We start from the raw sequence: 23,260 nt of genomic DNA on the forward strand, positions 1-23,260 counted from the left end.
CCGCCCTTCCCCCCAAGACGGACACGAGTCGCCGGTCATTCCCCAGCTCGGCTCCGCCCGAGAGACTCAAGTAGGGAAAGGTCACCGTAGGCAGCCCCCTGCCTGCGCCCTGGAAGCAAGAGGGTGGTCATAACAGCCTGTCATCAGGGGAGGTAGGTGAGTGATCGGGAAAGGTGTTGGCTCGGCCTCGAGCCGCGGGCGCGAAGGGGTCTCCGCGACGCCGAGGCGGTAGCCTCTCCCGGAGTCCGGGCGGCGGCCTCGCGCGGAGCTGGGAGGCGCGGAGCTGTCCGTTCAGCACCACCGCGCCGCGCCCCAGAGCAGGGCCCGCGCAGAGGCGCACGGGCTCGGCTCCCGCTCCGGATCCCGCGGGCTGCGGCGCGCGTCGTTGTCTCTCGGTGCCGAGGGGCGCGCGGATCTAAAGGGCGGGGGGTTGGGGGGAGGTGGCTCTGCGATCGTCGGGGCCACGCAGCCACCTGTGAGCCTCCCGCAACTGCGGACGGCGGCGGCCTCTCCGGCCGGAGACAGGAGGCGCTCGGCGGACCCCGCCCGCCCGCCGGGCGCACACACAGGCGCACACACACTCAGAGCACCCTCGCGCACACGCACAGCCAGCCGGCAGCGGCGGCCGCAGCGATGCTCGCCTGCAGGTCGGGGAAGTTTCCCGCCGGCCTCGGCCGCGGGCCCCAGAGCTCGCAGGTAAGCGCTTCCAGAACGCGCAGGGAGAGCCTGGGTAGCTCCGCCGGGTAAGGCGCGGCGCACGCGGCTCCGGGGCACGGCGCCAGGCGGGCGGGGGAAGCCCGGGGCGGAGGACGGGTCTTCAGTCTCTGGGGGCTGGACTCCGGCGACGCCGGGCCGGCCGCCTTACCCTGTTCTGGGGTTAAGGATTCGAGAGGTGGATTTCCCCGCCACCCCCCTCCCGAAGCTACGCGCCCCCCCATCTCGGCCCAGCCCTGCCGGTGCGCATCCCAGCTCTGGTCCCGCCTGTCTGCGGCGAGAGGGCGGGGGCGTCTCCTCGGCCCGCCCACGGGCAAGGTCAGCTAGCAGCTCGCGGAGCTGCTGGGGTGCGACCCCGGGCAGCGGAAAGCGACCGACAGAACCCCCAGGATGGGTGTGCGGGCGCGGCCATGCTAGTAGAAACATAACCCACCCTCCCCAACTCCAAGCCTTTCTTTGGGAGGCGGGGAGGCAAAGCCCAGAGAACGGTCCTCCCATCCCAGTGTCCTTCAGTACTCAGAGACCCGCTGGAGAGAACTGGGCGCGCTAGAGACGGATGGGGACAAAGGAAGGGGTGCCCGAGCCCTGAGCGCCGGGCGCTCACCCGACGCGCTTGCTTTGGCTTACAGGTGTAGCGCCCCCGCGCGGCGCGGGCGGCCGGGCGTCTCCAGCATGACTGGCCAGAGCCTGTGGGACGTGTCGGAGGCCAACGTCGAGGATGGAGAGATCCGCATCAACGTGGGCGGCTTCAAGAAGCGGTTGCGCTCGCACACGCTGCTGCGCTTCCCCGAAACGCGCCTGGGCCGCCTGCTGCTCTGCCACTCGCGCGAGGCCATTCTGGAGCTCTGCGACGACTACGACGATGCCCAGCGCGAGTTCTACTTTGACCGCAACCCCGAGCTCTTCCCCTACGTGCTGCACTTCTACCACACCGGCAAGCTTCACGTCATGGCAGAGCTGTGCGTCTTCTCCTTCAGCCAGGAGATTGAATACTGGGGCATCAACGAGTTCTTCATTGACTCCTGCTGTAGCTACAGCTACCACGGCCGCAAAGTGGAGCCCGAGCAGGAGAAGTGGGACGAGCAGAGCGACCAGGAGAGCACCACGTCCTCCTTCGACGAGATCCTGGCCTTCTACAACGACGCCTCGAAGTTCGATGGGCAGCCCCTGGGCAACTTCCGCAGACAACTGTGGCTGGCGCTGGACAACCCCGGCTACTCGGTCCTGAGCAGGGTCTTCAGCGTCCTGTCCATCCTCGTGGTTCTGGGGTCCATCATCACCATGTGTCTCAATAGCCTGCCAGACTTCCAGATCCCTGACCGCCAGGGCAACCCGGGCGAGGACCCCAGGTTCGAAATCGTGGAGCACTTCGGCATCGCCTGGTTCACCTTTGAGCTGGTGGCCAGGTTTGCCGTGGCCCCCGACTTCCTCAAGTTCTTCAAGAACGCCCTAAACCTGATTGACCTCATGTCCATCGTCCCCTTTTACATCACGCTGGTGGTGAACCTGGTCGTGGAGAGCACGCCTACCTTGGCCAACTTGGGCAGGGTGGCCCAGGTCCTAAGGCTGATGCGGATTTTCCGCATCTTAAAGCTGGCCAGACACTCCACTGGCCTCCGCTCCCTGGGGGCCACCCTGAAATACAGCTACAAGGAAGTAGGGCTGCTTCTGCTCTACCTTTCTGTGGGGATTTCCATCTTCTCTGTAGTGGCCTATACCATTGAAAAGGAGGAGAACGAGGGCCTGGCCACCATCCCTGCCTGCTGGTGGTGGGCCACCGTCAGTATGACCACCGTAGGGTACGGGGATGTGGTCCCGGGGACCACGGCAGGGAAGCTGACCGCCTCTGCCTGCATCCTGGCAGGTATCCTAGTGGTGGTACTGCCCATCACCTTGATCTTCAATAAATTTTCCCACTTTTATCGGCGCCAGAAGCAACTTGAGAGCGCCATGCGCAGCTGTGACTTCGGAGATGGAATGAAGGAGGTCCCTTCCGTCAATTTAAGGGACTATTATGCCCATAAAGTTAAATCCCTCATGGCGAGCCTGACGAACATGAGCAGGAGCTCGCCAAGCGAACTAAGTTTAAATGATTCCCTACATTAGCTGGGAGGGCTTGACATCCTCAAACCCACATTGCTGAGCTGTCTCTTGTGCCCCTGGCACAGTCCAGGTACCCTAGGGTTATGGTGTGAGGAGTATGCCCAGCCCCAAAGGGGAGAGAATGCATGGGATCTGCACCCCAGGTTGCTTTTACAGTATTTAGGATCATTTTTAGAGGGTGGTGTGTCTGACACCATGCCTTTGCACCTTTCAGTGAAATGACACTCACTGGTCTTCGCATCGTGGGCATAAAATGTTCACCTTTCTGCCGGATGAGTACCACCTAGAATGCTAATTTCTCTGTTCATTGTGTTCTCTCATCTAGTGCTCATGGCCCAGGACTGTCTCTGAGTTGTTTGTGCTCCTGTTTCTGAGGCTGTCATGTGAATTCCATAAAAAAGCCCCCACGAATATGTCCTGTGGAAACACATCTGTGGGGCCTGCAAGGATAGGATGAGGTTTTGCTCACAGTCAGGTGAAAACAAAATCTCAATTATTTATCCATTGCTTTCATTTAGTTTTAATATCAAACAAAGAGAATGTGAAGTTAAGTAGACATGACCGATTCAAGTCTGCGAGTTGTTTTTGTCAATGATCTGTATTGTGACTTGCATGGGTACCCTGCTCACCTTTCAAATGATGTACACCCCTGTTCGCCTCTTAATGTTGCTCTTTAGAGAATGTTAGTCTGTTAAACATGTAGTGAAGACTGAAATTTTCCCCAAGAATAGATGCATTAGGGCTAGGGACTTCAGCTAAACATAGGCCAAATCGCATGATGCTTGAAGATCTTTCAGAATCAGGCCTCATTCTTTCCTGGGTGGTTGCAGGGACATTTATTTCTTGCTGAGGTTGCTGGTCTAGGTCATTTGACCAAACTTTGCTGTCTTAGCTATTAGCATGTTTCTGAAATGTTTCTTTTTTAAGGTGTTTAGAAATAAGATCGTGTTGTCTTTCTCAACTAACAAGTTTACTGTTGTATTGTCTTTCTGAGGCAAACGTTGGGCTGCTAGCAAGGGCAGTAGCTTAGAAAATTTTGTTACCTGCTCTGAAAGCTTAGATAAAGCTTTTATTTCCAAGCAGAGTTTACTTAGATAATTTTGCTTCTAGGATACGGTATGTAATACACAATGCTCTAATCACCCCAGAGTTCCTGGTATGACATGGACACCCGGTGGCATGAAAGTGTGTACTCAAAATATAGACAAGTGGCTTATCCAGGATGGAAATATTATAGTTCTTATTTCCATTTCAGCTGCCTTTTGTTGGGGGGAAGGTTGGTGGAGGCCAGGAGAAAGGAAAGAGTTGTAAAACAAAAAAGCATTGTTAATAAAATGTCATATATAATTGCAAACTTCTTGAAAAGCTTGATGCTATTTTAAAGACCCTTAAACGTTCAAACTTGGGTTGAAGATTAAGAACTCTTTCCTTTTCCAAAATGCCCTCCCTCCTTCTTCTTCAGTTAAGCAGCATGTAGCATTTTGAAGGGTTAACTTGGGTCATTCTCTGTTATATTCTAGGTAATCAGATGGTGTTCCAGTTGGCCTCCGTTGTTGTTCTTCTTTGGAAAGGCTACAGAATCCAGGGGTCCACACGTGGAGTTAGGCAGGCTTTTTCTCCAGGGCTTGGATCTTCCTTAAAAAGGTCCATTTTGTCTCTTAGTTGGTTGAAGGTAGTACATACCCTTCAGATAGAGTGAGGATCTTGTCAGAGGCTTTATGTACTTGTAGTTGCCATGGCTACACAGAGAGGGCCATTTGTTGGATGAATGCACTAGTCACTTACGCCTTTGGGTCCCCAGTTCAAATCTCTCCATCAGACTGGAGCCTCATAGGGAGCAGGGAGGCAGCCACCTCCTAGTGCTACCTGGTCTACCATCTACTCCATTTCTCAGAGTAAGGAAAGGTTTATCAGGAAAGGTGAGATGCCTTAGGGGCAACCAGCCACCAAGTCAGAAGAGCAGGGTTATTTCTCAGAATTTGCACATGTAGCACTTGGCTTTGGCTGATGTTTGCAGCACCAGAAGGCAGAGAATTTATGAAATCATCTCCAGCTGCACTGGGGCAGGTGATGGTACAAATTCGTGAAGACTGTTCAGTTTGCCAAGGCTGATGGTATTGGGTCACTGAGCATGGTATCCACAGTCACTGACCAGAACACTTGTGAAAAGAGGAAACAAGGCCAGAGGCTGAATAGCTCAGTCACTCTCCTCAGTATTCTTTTTAAACAGGAAGGTTTTTACCACTGAAACAAAGATACTTCTAGTGGTTACTCTTTGCTGATATGAAAGCTGGAAAACTTGACTTTTCATTTTGGTGATGACTTGCATTTATCTGGTGCCTTTCATTGGGGGAATCCCAAAGTGCTTTAGAGACTGTCTTTTTAATATCTTTTGTACATATATATATATATATATATATTCTTATAAAATATTATTTTGCCCATCCTGGAATTTCAGTCACTTCCAAGCATGAGAATAGCCTAATAGCATTGAGGGCTCCAAGCAGTGGTTTCAGATAAGAGGGCGAGAAACCAACCCAGCTGGCTTGAACACTGGAGTTAATTCCCACAGAGAATGGAGATGAAACTCTGATCCAGGGGGAAAGAACCCTTCCTTCCTTTCCCACAAAGTAGCACCGAGGTACCAGGTACACAGGTCACAAGAGCTCTCGGTGGGGCTTTGATTAACCTTGTCAGATAACATTTGATGGAGCAGTTTCTTCTGGTCCCTGAAACTATTCGGTGCAGGGAAGGAGTTGGGAAGGGGTCAGGGGAATTTTCTGTTCTGTTTCTGGAGTTGAGAGTATGATTATGAGCTGACAGCTTTGGCCACCAGGCTGCCAGACTGACCCATCAACCCCCTTTGGAGGACACAGACGAAGCTTCAAAGCACCTATGTCCAGCTGTGGGCTTGAGAACAGCTTCGCTGCCAACACTTGAAGGTTGTTCTTTTCAATGCCACTGAGACAAAGATATAGGTCATGCTTTTCTCGAAATGTATGTGATAAGCATTTTGAGAGCGCTGGCTGGGAAGTGACACCATGTCTTTACTGCATAGATGCATGTTGGTTATCGTCCAGTGTTTTCTGTCAACCCCCTACATTTCCTGGCTTTGTTACCAAGGAGGGGCATGTTGTAATGCCGAGCTGATGTGTAGCTCCTAAGGTAGTAATTGGTATTTACCGCTTGGATTTGTTATTTCTACTCGTCTTAGTGTTCAAATAATGGAACTACCTGCTAATTCTTGCTTCACTTCGAAGAAAATGATATGTTATGCACTTTGGGATAGCTGTGATCTGTACAGGCTGTGTGTTATCTCCTTGAAGGCTTAACTGGTATTTCTTGTATGTTTTAACAGCATGACTTGTTACAGAGTTGTAATTTTAAAAAATCAAGAATGCTGTATTTGTGCTGTCAGTTTTAACACTCATTAACATGCTACTGTGCAGGCATTGATGCAACCTCGAGGAGCCCTTCTGTGTGACGGCTGCATTTTAGCCTCTGTGCCTTGACTCAGCAATGAGGGGTAACACTGACACACTCAGGGCTCCAGCCTCGAAGAGTATGAGGATTAAATAGAAAATGGTTGCTGACCCTCCCTTAGGGCACTTCAGTTACACATGGAGTGGCAAACACAACAAGGGCGTTTGACACTGGGAACCAGATTTCTTGAGAAAGTCTGGGCTTTTTGAACATTTGTGGGGAAGGAAGAGGAGTCCATTCTTCTTTGGGGGTATGGAGAGGTGGGGTCCTTTTTTCACCAGGACCTGGAGCAACCAGCCTGCTCTGTTGTGGGAATGGTTATGAATTATTGGAGCCCCTGTGAAACAGACACCCCTGGTAGGGTTTGCCCCCTCCTGTCTTGTTCAGTACTACCAACAGGTCTGCTAGTGCCAACCTCACCCCACCTGGTTGCCATGCCCCCCATTGCTACAGTGCCTCCCTGGCAGCAAGTTGGGGTCCTGGGAAACCAGAGTGTCTTGGCTGGTTTGCTATGACTATTGCTGGGGGAATTGGCCCTTAGTACCTACTTAACCCAGTAGTGACCTGGCCTATGGGGCTTCCCCAGTGGCTCAGTGGTAAAGAATCTACCTGCAATGCAGGAGACGCAGGTTCGATCCCTGGGTCAAGAAGATCCCCCTGGAGAGGGGTATAGCAACCCACTCCAGTATTCTTGCCCAGCAATCCTATGGACAGAGGAGCCTGGCAGGCTACAGTCTGTAGGATCTCAAAGAGTTGGACACAACTGAATGGCTGAGCATGAACGGGCCGTGTGACCTAGCCTATGAGCCATTCTTAAGGCCACGTGAACCCGTAGGGAGGTCCCTGGGCTAACTGGGCTTTGCTCCCAGTTTTGCCTTCAACTCTGTGATCTTAGGCACCTCACTTGGCCTCTCTGAGCCTCACATCCCCCTGCTGCAAAATGAGGAGCCTGGATTAGATCAACCTTAAAGCCCTGCCCAGTTCTTCATCTCAACGTAAACACAGAATTTCTGCACGGTGCTCCATGTCCTCCATCTAGCGCCGAGTGGAACTCAATAGCCTTACTTTATTTTTAACAGAGCAGAGGGACTGCTCCGTTTGCTTCCATCTCTCTTCTCAAAAGCCAACCACAACAGGTAACAATGTCAGGGACAACGATACCAGAGAAAACACTTGGGCTGGTGCCTGAGTCAGGGAAATAGAGGTTTAAAAGAATCAAGGCAGTCTCCTGTGGGTTTTAGGCTATTGACACCAAATCCAAATTTCTGCTATTAAAAATCACTAGAGAGGAAAATCCCATTGATCTCATGTGGCTCCAGGGCTAACTCTTTGCCCATTTATGTTTGCTGCCTTTTTGAAGCCTGGCTGGTCCCCCAGCCATGCCCATGAGATCTGGACAATGGCAAGTGGGTTGCCCGCCTTCCACACTGAGTTCTCACCAAGGGGCGGTGGCATCTGCAAGTGTCCCCTTCTGTGTAACCTCCAGAAGGGTGTGCCGACAGCCTGGTCCCATCTCACAGCAGCTGAAGAAGGGGACTGTCAATCCAGCATGGAGAAGGTACTCTCGGCCAGCAGAGACCCTGTGTTCCCCCAATGCATGTCCTCCCTACAGCGGGGGGTGGGGGGGGGTGATACCTGGATGTTCAGGGATATTTTGGGGGATTCCTTGCCTCCCAAAAGGAAAAAAAACAAATACTTCCTCTTAAGGGAAGAACTTAAATACTGCACTCGCATGGTTATTATCTTCTCCTATTTTTAGGAGGACTTTAAACCAGCGTTTCCACCCAAGGACCTTTATCGGAGTATCAGATTCAGTTAATAGTGTAGATCTGAAAACAGGCAGCATGTTCTCCCTTCTGCGACCTCATTTGTCAATATCATCACCCTCCTGGTGAAATTCTCCAAAGCAAAGGACTTTGTCTGCCAGTGACAAGTCGATGCTTTCAGAAGAACATCCACACACACAATAAGACTGGAGGAGAAGAGGGTAGGTGTGCCAGGAGCTAGTGAAAGTTCCTGCAGAAGAAAAAGGGGAATAGGAAGAAGCCAGGAAAAGAGGAAAAAGAAAAGAGGGTACAAAAGGAGAGAGTGAATAGAATACAAGAAAAGGCAGAGAGGAAGGACGTGAAAGAGCAGTTAGGGAGGCTGAGAGAGGCTATGTTTAATGCAGTTATTTCAGGCCTTCTGTTGAATTCATTTTATTTCCAGGCAACAAAACAGACTCTGAGTCCAACAGTGGCCTCCTGGGAAGTAACTATTTCTGGAGGCAACTCCCACCCCACCCCCCAGCCCCTCCACTCCCCTCCCCATCAAAAGGGTTCATGGTCTGCTGGAAGAGAGATATGGAAAGTACCGAAAGCCTTGGGCGTGAAGGAGGCAGTGGGGACGCACAGAAAGGAGGGGCGGATGGTCCCCTTAAAGACGGGACTTCTGGCCTCAAATAGAAAGAGGACCAAATGGTGGCCAGAGGTGGTGGGGCAAGTCAGGAACTGAGACACAGAGGGAAGGGAAGGGGAAGAAACTTCCATGCTCAGGGACCCACACCAGCAAAGACTCGGAGACCTCCCTGGCCAGCGTGTGTGAGATACATGTGAGCTAGTGTGGTTGAAATGAAGTGTGGTACAAAAACAGTCCCTGGCAAAGCCACCAAAAGAGCTTAGGCGTCATTCTTTTGTCACAGGGTTGGGACACCCTGACCAGCTAATGCTGTTGCGACAGGATCCTGGGCGCAGCTTGGAGGCCTGGGAAGGGTTGGGAGACCTGCCTGAGGTCACTGCCATAGTGCAAGCCAGCTACAAAGGAAGCAAGCTGCAGAAGAAGGGGCAGAACGAGCTGCCAAGGAGGTCAACCCTACTGGACTCCATCGACTGCTGGATGTGGGGAAGAGAGATGGAGGGCTGGGATGGCTTCTGGGTGCAGGGGAGGGTGATAGTGAACCAAGAGAGGCTGGGAATACCTGGATCCATCCCCTAGCAGAGTCGTGTTGCCGAGTGCCTGGGCAACACGCAGATGGAGCTTGCAGAGGGCAGAGGGAAGCCTGGCATGGGACTCCTCAGCAGAGAATGGAAGTTGAGGCCATGGGTGGGATTACCTGGGAAGTGAATGGAGAGACACAGAAGAAATAAAAGGTCCCTGCGGAAGACCAGCATCCGAGGGGCAGCCACAGGGATGATGAAGTCCAAGGCCTTGCCTTTCTCTGCCGGCTCATTAGAGCTGTCGTCCTATTTCTCTGCTTTCCCCTGAGAAATCCCCGGAGGGTGAACTCTGCCAGCAGCGGCTTCAGCTTTCCTCTTGATCGGCTTCCTTGTTTTATCTCTGTGATTGGCTTCTGTTCCCATCACTCTTTCCAAATCACCCTCTTGAAGGCCACCAGGGGCATTCCGGATCGCTAAGCTGGTGACCCATAGCTCTTCAGGTTCCCCATAGACAACCTCTCCGCTCTCTGCCCTCCCTCCTCTTTTTGGACCCTGCAACACGGGTTCTCTGGGCTCTGCCTTTTCCTGTCATACCCCCACTGGGTCTTCGTCCTCCTTATTGACCCTCTTCATCATGCATGTCCCCCAAACTTCGGTCCAGCAAGCCACAGCCTTAACCAGTGTGCAGGTGTCAACCTGCCTGACCCCATGTCACTTGCGGGGTCCATGCATATTATCCATGGGCATTTGGAAGTCACCATTTCTAGCTCGTGTATCCACCCTGAGCTTCTTCTTCCTCCTGCCTTCTCCTTCACATCTGTTAAGGGAACCTCGGTGCTCTCAGCACTTGATATTTCAAGTCATTTGTGAATCTTCTCCACTGAGTTAGCTATTCACTCACCATAGCAAGCATTTTTTGACAGCTGACTAATTACCAAGCACCATATTAGACGTGAGGGTGATACAGGTAAAGGGCATTGCTCCTGACCTCTCAGCAGTGTAGAATTTATAGCTATTTTATTGTGCATTGGAATCATTTGAAAGTGAAAGTGAAGTCGCTCAGTCATGTCTGACTCTTTGTGACGCCATGAACTGTAGCCTACCAGGTTCCTCTGTCCGTGGGATTTTCCAGGCAAGAGTACTAAAGTGGGGTGCCATTGCCTTCTCCAGTGGATGTTCCCGACCCAGGGATCGAACCTTGGTCTCCCGCATTGTAGGCAGACGCATTATCATCTGAGCCACCAGGGAGTCCTTGGAATTATCTGGTGTGCTTTTAATAGTGTAGATTCCTGGGCATCACTCCACCTACAAAATCAAAGTCTTAGGAGTGAGCCCCAGGAATTTACACTCTGAAGCTCCCAGGTGATTTTGATGCAAGTGGTTTTCAGACCCACATGGAGAAACACCAGGGTCTAGGGATACCCCTTGCAGAACTCTCACTGTCCCTCCATTACTCGCACACCCTCTTGAACAGCAAGTTTTATCAATGCTTTCTTCATCGGATCTCACACACTGGTCCCTTCATATGCATTCTAAAGGTGCCTACCCCACCTCAGTCCATTTCCAGCAGACGCATGCCCATTCCCCTCCAGTCCATCCTTTTCTGCAACCGCCTCTCCCAGGCTCATCTTCCCCTTCCTGTATCTTAGACCTACTGGTGACTTCTTCAGAAGCTGGTGCTGATGTTCAAAATAAGCACCACAGATATTAAGGGTCACAGCTGGGGAGATGAAAAGTCTGCATGGACCCATTAAGGCTCTAGACAGAGAAAAGGGCCCTATTTAGGAAGGAGTGCCTTTCAATGGGACAACCAAGGACAGGTGATAGGGACATAAAGATTTGTAACAAAGAACACAAAAGTTGACAGCAGGAAGGGCCTGAGTGATCAGGTTCCCCACCTGTCCAGCGATGGCCAATCCTGAGTCTTAGACAACCACATGAAAGTGTTAGTTGCTCAGTCGTGTCCGACTCTTTGTGACCCCATGAACTGTAGCCCGCCAGTCTCCTCTGTTCATGGAATTCTCCAGGCAAGAATACTGGAGTGGGTAGCCATTCCCTTCTGCAGGAGGTCTTCCCAACCCAAGGATCGAACCCAGGTCTCCTGCATTGCAGGTGGATTCTTTACCATCTGAGCCACCAGGGAGTCCTAGACTATGGTTTCCTAAAGACACTGGTGGGTCTGTCCAGCACAGAGTCCCTGATATGCAGGCATGTGGTGTGAGGCAGGCAGACTGGGGGAATATGGTAGAAACAGAATTGGGGTTCACAGGGTGGGGAGGTTCCCACTCAAAACTCTTCTCATCATCGCCTACATCTCCAGACACTTAAAGACCTCTGAGCTATTTCCAGACATACTATGAAAAGAACTGAAGTGTTATCCGTCAGACACCCATCTAACCATTTCCGAAGAGGAGAACTGGCATGAGTCACTTTTGATCTGTCAGCTTTGTATTGATTTTCCTGGCAAATTTTGTGGGTCTGCCAGGGCCGACTCCACTGGGAGCAGCTGAATTGTAACCCACTGTGCTCAGGGTCAGTTGTTACAAAGGCCACTGGCACGGGGTCACTGCCTGCAGTTCTTTTTGTGGAACGCGTGGGAGGAGAGGAGGGAAGCAGCGACGCAGGAAACCAAGGATGGCCCCGGGCTTTCCCACTGCTTTCCCATACGCTGTCCTCACCGAGCTCCCAGATCTGAGGTTTGCTTTTGGAATGAGGTGCTGCTGGAACCAGGGGAGCCCCAGAAGTCATGCTGGGTTCTTCCTCTACTGTCTTCCACTCTGCCCTTCCTTGCGCCCTGGGACCTGGGAGCCGAGCTGAGGCATTTAAATGTTACTATGTAATTTGCCAGTTTAAAAACACGAACTCCCTGATTACTCCGTAAAAGGCCCTCTCATGTTAAAAAGATAAAAAGAAAAATACAAATTCCAAACCATCCCACTGCCCCTCGCCTTTACCCATGCTCCCGGCCTCGACCATGGGAATATGTAAACGTGTGTCAGAGCTTTAGAACTAGCAAGACGCTCTGAGTCCTGGTGTTCAGGGACTCGTTTGTGCTGATATTTCAGGGACGAGCTTGATGCCTGGAAACTGCAGTGTGCAGATGTTATGTGTTCAGAGAGACTGGAGAGCCAGTCTCAGCAAACAGTGCCAGGAGGGGACCCCAGAGGCAGAATTAAATCAACCGAGAGCCCAGAGCTATCGTTTAGCTGGGAGCCAAACTCCTTGCCCAGCCCAGTGCTGAGTGCAGTAGGTGCCCCCGGTCCTCAATACCGTCATGGGTGCCATCTCTGAAAATGTACTTCAGATGGCACCCCTCACGCCCCCGCCCCTGCCGCCAGCAGCACATGGGAGAATACACATGTGTGCGTGCCTGTATCTAAGTTTGTCCATGTGCGCACAGCACGAGGGTCTCTGTGAATTCATGTGTGTGTCTCAGTGTCTATGTGTCTGTGTGTGTGGGTGTGTTCGTGCCCTTGTGTGTCTGTCTGAATGTGGGGGTGCAATGACAGGGGGTAGTCTTGCCCTTTAAAGGAAAGAGGCGGCACCAGCTGCTCCCTGGGGCTCCCACTAGATGTGACTTCCATAGAGGGGCTTTCTCTGCACTCGCCCCGACTTCAAAGACATCTTTCTACCACCCAGTGCCTCTGCCTTACTTCTCATAGCGTTCAGTACTTTTCCTTCTTAGCTCTTCTTGTGACTTGTCACTTTTGCTTATTGGGTGATGTCTGTCATCCTCACTCGCTGGAAGCTCAGAGGGCAGGGACATTTGTCTCCAGGGCTCAGCACAGTGCCTGGCACAGAGTAGACAATGCTGGCAAGTCATAAATGAACCAAGGGCAGAGTGGCCAGCTAAAGTCTGGGGTTCAGGCCCTCTCACTGGAAATGCTGCTGGAAAAATGGTAGGTCCCTGGGAATCAGGGTGAGCGCTGCGTCCCTGAAAGGAGGGTTGGGAGGCCTTTGTAAAGGAGTATCACTGCATGGCCATCCTTGGCACGGTGTCCTGGGCTGGAAGACCTGTGACGTGCTGGTCAGGCAGTGCCACCTTTGAGGTTGGAAAGGACTGCCTCCCTGCAATGTGCATTTCTAAGTGCGCCTCAGAATCCAGAGAGGGCTCCCCAGACATTCCCGTTGAATAAGGACTAATGCATGAACCACCGTGCAGGGAATAACATCAACACGGCCTTGTATTCAAGCACCCCATTCCTCTATGGCAGGATCCACAGGCACGCCCACATTGCCATCCAGAGAGCAGAGAGCGCCAGATGAGCTCACTGGTGGGATGGCAGGGATCACTTTGCACTGGTCAGAGGAACAGTCTTGACATTGCTGCGTGGCTGGTCCTCCACCACAAACCAGAACCTGAATCTGAGCCCTTCCTTTAACTGTGTCTTCCTTGTGGCTTTGTTGTTGTTGCTCAGTCCCTAAGTCGTGCCCGACTCTTTCAGATCCCGTGGACTGCAGCACGCCAGCCTTCCCTGTCCTTCCCTGTCTCCCGAAGTTTGCTCACACTCACGCCCATTGAGTTGCTGATGTCCTTGGGGCTGGTTAAGCAAAACGCGCCTGCGCACTGACCAGCCCTGCCGCTCATGGCTGAGATGCTGAAGAAGTGGGTGGGGCTTGTGCTGGGCGGGGGTGGGGGGAAGGAGTACTTCCGGTGCAGACATGACTTCCGCGGCCTGTGAGATGTTGGCCACTCAAGGCACATCTTCGGCCATCAGAGAAGAGATGACATCTAAGCAGGGACTTGCAGCGTGAGGAGGGGTGTCAGAGAGAAGAACATGTGCCCAGGTTCCTGGGAGGCAGGACCTAGAAGGCACAGACGCAGGCAGCATCAAACGTGCTCCGCTGAGCTTGGACGAGTGGAAGCCGGCTGCGGGGATAGAACCAGAGGCTGCTCCAGCATCCACTCAGAGGTGAATGGATGGTGGGGACTAGGCCAGGAGTCCAGGTATGCAGCCGGGAGGCCAGCGGCCAGAGGCTCCCGGGCTCCAAGCAGATGGGGGCCCCTCAGCTTCCAGCCCAGGTTCAAGGTGGCAGCCTGAAAGGCGAATTTGTTCCAAATTTAAGGCAAATGTATTAAAATGTATGAAAGTGAAAGTGAAGACGCTTAGTCGTGTCCGACTCTTTGCGACCCCATGGACTGTAGCCTACCAGGCTCCTCTGTCCATGGGATTTTCCAGGCAATAGTACTGGAGTGGATTGCCATTTCCTTCTCCAGAGGATCTTCCCGACCCAGGGATCGAACCCGGGTCTCCCGCATTGTAGACAGGTGCTTTACCGCCTGAGCCACCAGGGAAGTCCTATTAAAATGTATAGATTTTAATTTATACTGTGTAAAATATGCGCACAACAAACTGTGGGAAATTCTTCAAGAGATGGGAATACCAGACCCTCTTATTTTTTGAGAAACCTGTATGCAGGTCAAGAAGCAACGGTCAGAACCTTACACAGAACCACAGACCAGTTCAAAACTGGGAAAGGAGTCTGTCAAGGTTGTATATTGTCCCCCTGTTTATTTAACTTATATGCAGAATACATCATGTGAAATGCCGGGCTGGGTGAGTTAGAAGCTGGAATCAAGATTGCCAGGAGAAATATCAGCAACCTCAGATAGGCAGATGATACCACTCTAATAGCAGAAAGCAAAGAAGACCTAAAGATCCTCTTGATGAGGGTGAAAGAAGAGAGTGAAAAAGCTGGCTTAATACTCAATATTAAAAAAAAAAAACACTAAGATCATGACATCCAGTCCCATCAGATCAGATCAGATCAGTCGCTCAGTCGTGTCCGACTCTTTGCGACCCCATGAATCGCAGCACGCCAGGCCTCCCTGTCCCTCACCAACTCCCAGAGTTCACTCAGACTCACGTCCATTGAATCAGTGATGCCATCCAGCCATCTCATCCTCTCTCGTCCCCTTCTCCTCCTGCCCCCAATCCCTCCCAGCATCAGAGTCTTTTCCAATGAGTCAACTCTTCCCATGAGGTGGCCAAAGTACTGGACTTTCAGCTTTAGCATCATTCATTCCAAAGAAATCCCAGGGCTGATCTCCTTCAGAATAGACTGGTTGGATCTCCTTGCAGTCCAAGGGACTCTCAAGAGTCTTCTCCAACACCCCCTCTTCCAACAACACAAGAGAAGACTCTATACATGGACATCACCAGATGGTCAACACCGAAATCAGATTGATTATATTCTTTGCAGTCAGTCCCATCACTTCATGGCAAATAGAAGGGGAGAAAGTGGAAGCAGTGACAGATTTTCTCTTCTTGGGCTCCAAAATCACTATGGATGGCAACTGCAGCCATGAAATCAGAAGATGCTTGCTTCTTGGAAGGAAAGCTATGACAAACCTAAACAGTGTATTAAAAAGCAGAGGCATCACTTTGGCAACAAACATCTGTGTAGTCAAAGCTATGGTCTTTTCACTAGTCATGTACAGACGTGAGAGGTGGGCCATAAAGAAGGCTGAGTCCAAAGAATTGATGCTTTAGAAATGTGGTGCTGGAGAAGACTCTTGAGAGTCCCTTGGACTGTAAGGAGATCAAACCAGTCAAGCCTAAAGGAAATCAACCCTGAATATTCATTGGAAGGACTGATGCTGAAGCTGAAGCTCCAATACTTTGGCCATCTGATTTGAAGAGCCGACTCATTGGAAAAGACCCTGATGCTGAAAAAGATTGAAGGCAAAAGGAGAAGAGGGCAGCAGAGGTTGAGATGGTTGGATAGCACCACCAACTTAATGGACTTGAACTTGGGCAAACTCCAGAAGATAGTGAGGGACAGGGAGGACTGGCGTGCTGCAGTCCATGGTGTCACAAAGAGTCGAATATGACTTAGGGACTGAAAAACAACAAAATATACACAGCATAAAATTTACCATTTTGAAACCACACAGCCCAGATAGATTGGGGCGCAAATCCAGTTGCACCTCAGATGGGATTTAACCCATAGACTAGGACTCAAATCCACTGTCTTTTAATTTAAAAAGCAAACCTGGTCTCAGGATTTCAATGAAGCTCAGGTTTTTTGTGTCTAATTGCAGAAGGAACTCAGCTAGAGGCAAAGTGATAGGTAAGAAATAGCAATAGACTTACTGAAAGAGAAACACACTCCATAGATACAGACTCTCGCACTCAGAAGCTGAGAATGTGGGCTACCTCAGAAAGTGAGAGCCCCTGAAAGTTACACATTCAATAGACAAAAGGTGAGAGGGGCCTGGAATATGGGGTGGTTAGTTTTTCAGGCTGGGTAATTTCATAACAAATGAAATTTGTTATGATGTGGGAGGATTGAAAGAGTTAAAGCTTAGGCAAACAAATGGGAGGATTGAAAGAGTTAAAGCTTAGGCAAACAAATGGGAGGATTGAAAGAGTTAAAGCTTAGGCAGGGAGTCCAAGGCCCTTGAAGGAGGAGGTGAGCTCATGCTTTTCTTAAACCTTGTGCAACAATGTATCTTACCCCAGAACTGGCCTTTCTTTCAGATCAGATCAGATCAGATCAGTCTGTCCAGCTCTTTGGGACCCCATGAATCGCAGCATGCCAGGCCTCCCTGTCCATCACCAACTCCTGGAGTTCACTCACACTCATGTCCATCGAGTCAGTGATGCCATCCAGCCATCTCATCCTCTGTCGTCCCCTTCTCCTCCTGCCCCCAATCCCTCCCAGCATCAGAGTCTTTTCCAATGAGTCAACTCTTCGCATGAGGTGGCCAAAGTACTGGGGTTTCAGCTTTAGCATCATTCATTCCAAAGAAATCCCAGGGCTGATCTCCTTCAGAATGGACTGGTTGGATCTCCTTGCAGTCCAAGGGACTCTCAAGAGTCTTCTCCAACACCACAGTTCAAAAGCATTAATTCTTCGGTGCTCAGCCTTCTTCACAGTCCAACTCTCGCATCCATACATGACCACAGGAAAAACCATAGCCTTGACTAGACGAACCTTTGTTGGCAAAGTAGTGTCTCTGCTTTTGAATATGCTATCTAGGTTGGTCATAACTTTCCTTCCAAGGAGTAAGCGTCTTTTAATTTCATGACTGCAGTCACCATCTGCAGTAATTTTGGAGCCCAGAAAAATAAAGTCTGACACTGTTTCCACTGTTTGCCCATCTATTTCCCATGAAGTGATGGGACCGGATGCCATGATCTTCGTTTTCTGAATGTTGAGCTTTAAGCCCACTTTTTCACTCTCCACTTTCACTTTCATCAATAGGCTTTTTAGTTTCTCTTCATTTTCTGCCATAAGGGTGGTGTCATCTGCATATCTGAGGTTATTGATATTTCTCCCAGCAATCTTGATTCCAGCTTGTGTTTCTTCCAGCCCAGCGTTTCTCATGATGTACTCTGCTTATAAGTTAAATAAGCAGGGTGACAATATACAGCCTTGACGTACTCCTTTTCCTATTTGGAACCAGTCTGTTGTTCCATGTCCAGTTCTAACTGTTGCTTCCTGACCTGCATACAAATTTCTCAAGAGGCAGATCAGGTGGTCTGGTATTCCCATCTCTTTCAGAATTTTCCACAGGCCTTTCTTTAGGTCAGGAAATAATGGCCACACAGCAAAATGTCTTACTCATGGAAATACTTTTCTTAAGCACTATGTTAATGATTGTAATTGTTACAAATTGTGCCTGGGGACCTGTTTCTCAAGACTCCTACCCCTGATTACACAGCAACAGTCTATCTCGCCCAGAGAGGGATGCCTGGAACCCATTCTCTCTGGCTAATCTTGTCCTGAAGTTATCTCAGCAGGTATGCCTTGGGAAAGGGTCTGGTGGAACACTTACAACCTTGAGGCATTCTTTTGATCTGCCCTCAGCAGCTAGTTGAGGAGCTCGTAAGGCCCCGCTTAAACTAGCCAGGCGGATACTCTCCCGCCCCCTTCTGAAGCTTTTTCTGTCACTTTCACTTTTTAATAAAATCAACACAAAGCTCTGGGTGACTGAGACTGTCTTTGGTCCTGGAGTTAAATCTTCTCCTTCAGAGACCGTGAATCCAGTGCCACTCTTCATCGTTCCCGGTAAACTATCAGGATCATTACGACTATTTCGGGGAAGGTGCGAGGGTTTCCACGTACTGGGGCACCACCCATTTTTTGGCCTTTTATGGTCGGCCTTGGGACTGTCAAGCCGCCAGTGGGTGTGTTACTTAGCATATGCTAATGTATTATAATGAGCACATAATGAAGCTCAAGGCCTATTGAAAGTTGAATTTTTTACCATCTTGGGCCTAATTGGTTCTAAACAGTTTTTGTCATATCCACAACTGCTATGTCATTCTTTTAAAGGTTGTGCCTTGTCCCCTTCCCTCCTGTCTCACTTTTAGGTGTACAGTTCAGTGGCGTTAAGTACACTCATATTGTTTTGCGGCCATCAACATGGCCCATCACCAGAACCTTTTTCATTTGCAAAACAAACACTCTGCAGCCACTAAACAATAACTCTCCATCCCGCTTCTACTCACTCCCCTGCCCCTGGTCCATATTCAGTTTCACGTTCAGTTTTAATACACATGGGGCTTCCCTGGTGGCTCAGTGGGTGAATCGTCTGCCTGCCATGTGGGAGACCCAGGTTGGATCCTCCGGTCAGGAAGTTCCCCTGGAGAAGGAAATGGCAACTCACTCCAGTGCTCTTGCCTGGAAAATTCCATGGACAGAGGAACCTGGTAAGCTACATTCCATGGGATTGCAAAGAGTCACAAACGACTGAGCATCTTCACTTGACTACACATGGTGAGGGCAGGGGAGGAGGGGACCCCGGTTCAGTGGAAAAAAACTTATATCAATCTGTTAAAATTCAGACATTGCCTAGCTGTGGGAACTTGGTTAAGTAGAATCATCTTTTGAACATTTATCTTCTTAGGGCTTCCCTGGTGGCTGTATATTGTCACCCTGTTTATTTAACTTATATGCAGAGTAAATCATGAGAAACGCTGGGCTGGAAGAAACACAAGCTGGAATCAAGATTGCTGGGAGAAATATCAATAACCTCAGATATGCAAATGACATCACCCTTATGGCAGAAAGTGAAGAGGAACTAAAAAGCCTCTTGATGAAAGTGAAAGTAGAGAGTGAAAAATTTGGCTTAAAGCTCAACATTCAGAAAACGAAGATCATGGCATCTGGTCCCATCACTTCATGGGAAATAGATGGGGAAACAGTGGAAACAGTGTCAGACTTTATTTTTCTGGGCTCCAAAATCACTGCAGATGGTGATTGCAGCCATGAAATTAAAAGACACTTACTCCTTGGAAGGAAAGTTATGACCAACCTAGATAGCATATTCAAAAGCAGAGACATTACTTGGCCAACAAAGGTTCGTCTAGTCAAGGCTATGGTTTTTCCTGTGGTCGTGTATGGATGCGAGAGTTGGACTGTGAAGAAGGCTGAGCGCCGAAGAATTGATGCTTTTGAACTGTGGTGTTGGAGAAGACTCTTGAGAGTCCCTTGGACTGCAAGGAGATCCAACCAGTCCATTCTGAAGGAGATCAGCCCTGGGATTTCTTTGGAAGGAATGATGCTAAAGCTGAAACCCCAGTACTTTGGCCACCTCATGCGAAGAGTTGACTCATTGGAAAAGACTCTGATGCTGGGAGGGATTGGGGGCAGGAGGAGAAGGGGATGACAGAGGATGAGATGGCTGGATGGCATCACTGACTCGATGGACGTGAGTGTGAGTGAACTCTGGGAGTTGGTGATGGACAGGGAGGCCTGGCGTGCTGCGATTCATGGGGTCGCAAAGAGTTGGACACAACTAAGCGACTTCACTTTGTTTCTAAAATATAAGGATGAGAGTGATGACGTTAACGGCTAGCACTCACTAAATACTATTCCGAGAGCCTGACATGTCTTTTGTTCACTTAATTTTCCCGACAACCCTATAAACTAGGTTCTTATATTGCTTTTGTTTTGTAGATGAGGATACTAAAGCAGTGAAGAGTTAAATGACTAAGCAGCCCAAGGCTGCATTTTTATCCAGAAGGTCTTTGTTTGTTTTTCCCATGCTGATATCTCCCATCCCACCTTTGCCATGAGATCTCTACATGTTTACCTAGAAGTTCTACCTGCATGGCTAATAGGCATCAAGTCCTGTAAAGGCCAAGACAGGATCCTTGATGCTCCCTGCCCTCCAGTGGGTTGCTTCTCTAAGCTCCTGTTTCAGAAAATGGCACCATTATTCCCTTAGTTGGTCAAGCCAAAACCCTTCAGCAAGTCAACCCACAAGTAAGTCCTGTTTATTCCTAAAGATGCCTATATCTGCCCCTTTCTACATGTCCTCTGCTGTCATACCATCAAGGTCTCTCACCTGGACCATTGCAACAGCATTTGAACTGAAATCTCTACTTTCTTGCTTGCCCCCTACATGTCTTACCATTGCCACAGATGAAATTTGTGAAGGTTGCTAAGAGTGAGGACTTTGGAGTCAGTCAGACAGATGTGGGTTTATATTTTGGTTCTACTATGTATTTTCTATGTGACTTTTTCTTTTTTTGGCTACACTGCAAGGCATCTGGGATCTGAGTTCCCTAACCAGGGATCAAACCATGCCCCCTGCAATGGAGGCTCGAAATCTTAACCACTGGACCTATAGGGAAGTCCCTGGGTGATGTTTTGAAGGAAAAAAATGTGTATGTTTTATACCGAAATATAGTTGATTTATAATGTTGTGTTAGTTTCAGGTGTATAGCAAAGTGATCCAGTTATCATATACATGTATCTGTTTTTCAGATTCTTTTCCCATATAGGTTATTACAACTTAGAGGAATAGAGTTTGTGGGCTGTACAGGTCCTTGTTGATTATCTATTTTATATATAGTAGTGATGAAAGGTTGTTGCTGAACCACGAAAAGATGCCGGGATTCTTGGCCTCCGGAAGAGAAGAATTCAATCTGGGGCTTGAGATGAGGCTTGATGGCTCAGAGCTTTTGTGTAATAAAGTTTTATTAAAGTATAAAGGGGACAGAGAAAGCTTCTGACATAGGCATCAGAAGGGGGCAGAAAGAGTACCCCCTTGCTAGTGTTAGCAGTGGAGTTATATACTCTCCAATGAATCAAAAGAATGTCTGGAGGTTGTAAAGACCTCACCAGACCTACTCCCATAATTTACATTTTAAGATAACAGGATTAGCCAGAAGGTTTAATCCAGAGACTGTCCTCAGGCAGGATATATTCTTGTTATATAATCCTAAGGAATGTAGAGGGAAAACAAGTTTGTCCTTTCTTCCTCCTTGAGAATTCTAGACCCCTCTCTCCTTGGGGACCCCTAGACTATGTATCAACCTGCCTAGGAAATGACCCTCTCAGTGTGTATATGTTAATCCAACTCTCCTAATTTATCCTTCCCTTCACCTTTCAGCTTTCATACCTCAAGTTTGTTTTCTAAGTCTGCTAGTCTGTTTCTGCTTTGTAAATAAGTTCATTTGTATCATTTTTTAAATTCCACATATAAGTGATATATGATATTTGCCAGACTTTATTTAGTATGATCTCTGTGTCCATGAATGTTACTGCAAATGGCATTCTTTCCTTATTTTTTATGGCTGAGTAATATTCCAATGCATACATGTACCACATATTCTTTATCCATTCATCTGTCTATGGACATTTAGGCTGCTCCCATGTCCGGGCTATTGTAAATAGTGCTGCTTTGAACATAGGAGTGCATGTATCTTTTTGAGTTATGGCTTTCTCCAGATATATGCTCAGGAGTGGGACTGTTAAATCATATGGTAGCTTTATTTTTAGGCTTTTATGGAACCTCTATGCTGTTCTCTGTAGTGTCTGTACCAATTTACACTCCCATCAACAGTGTAGGAGGGTTCCCTTTACTCCACATCCTCTCCAGCATTTATCATTTGCAGACTTGTTGATAACAACATTCTGACTGGTGTGCAGTGATACCAAATTATAGTTTTGATCTGCTTTTCTCTAATAATTAGTAACGTTGAGCATCTTGTCATGTGCTTTTTGGCCATCTGTAAGTCTTCTTTGCAGAAATGTCTATTTAGATCTTCTGCCCATTTTTTGATTGTGTGGGTTTTGTTTTTTGATATTGAGCTGAATCAGCTGTTTATATATTTTAGTGATTAATCCTTTATTGGATACATCATTTGTAAATATTTTCTCCCATTCTATGGGTTGTTTTTTCATTTTGTTTATGGCTTCCTTTGCTGTGCAAAAGGTTTTAAGTTTAATTAGGGTCCATTTGTTTATTTTCATTTTTATTTTCATTATCCCAGGTAATGATGAAAGTGAAAGAGGAGAGTGAAAAAGTGGGCTTAAAGCTCAACATTCAGAAAACGAGGATCATGGCATCTGGTCCCATCACTTCATGGGAAGTAGATGGGGAAACAGTGGAAACAGTGTCAGACTTTATTTTTTCTGGGCTCCAAAATCACTGCAGATGGTGATTGCAGCCATGAAATTAAAAGACACTTACTCCTTGGAAGGAAAGTTATGACCAACTTAGCATATTCAAAAGCAGAGATATTACTTTGCCAACAAAGGTCTGTCTGGCCAAGGCTATGGTTTTTCCAGTGGTCATGTATGGATGTGAGAGTTGGACTATAAAGAAAGCTGAGAGCCAAAGAATTGATGCTTTTGATCTGTGGTGTTGGAGAAGACTCTTGAGAGTCCCTTGGACTGCAAGGAGATCCAACCAGTCCATCCTAAAGGAGACCAGTCCTGGGTGTTCATTGGAAGGACTAATGCTGAAGCTGAAACTCCAATACTTTGGCCACCTCATGCGAAGGGTTGACTCATTGGAAAAGACTCTGATGCTGGGAGGGATTGGGGGCAGGAGGAGAAGGGGATGACAGAGGATGAGATGGCTGGATGGCATCACTGACTTGATGCACATAAGTTTGAGTGAACTCTGGGAGTTGGTGATGGACAGGGAGGCCCGGTGCACTGTGATTTATGGGGTCACAAAGAGTCGGACACAACTGAGCGACTGAACTGACTGACTGACCCCAGCTAATATCATTACCACAAGACATTCCTGTGATTTATGTCAAAGAGTATTCTGCCTCTGTTTTCCTCTAAGAATT

The 23,260-nt window shown here is 48.9% G+C and overlaps 1 protein-coding gene across 1 annotated transcript; it reads left to right on the plus strand.

The window, feature by feature from the left end:
* Positions 1-1,386: 1,386 nt before the first annotated feature.
* Positions 1,387-6,137, plus strand: KCNS2 (potassium voltage-gated channel modifier subfamily S member 2). Its single transcript, XM_005904383.2, has one exon. The coding sequence runs from the start codon at positions 1,387-1,389 to the stop codon at positions 2,818-2,820; it is 1,434 nt and encodes a 477-aa protein (XP_005904445.1). The 3' UTR covers positions 2,821-6,137.
* Positions 6,138-23,260: the final 17,123 nt, after the last annotated feature.

Source organism: Bos mutus, chromosome 14 (assembly GCF_027580195.1).
Source record: "Bos mutus isolate GX-2022 chromosome 14, NWIPB_WYAK_1.1, whole genome shotgun sequence".
NCBI classification, from domain to species: domain Eukaryota; kingdom Metazoa; phylum Chordata; class Mammalia; order Artiodactyla; family Bovidae; genus Bos; species Bos mutus.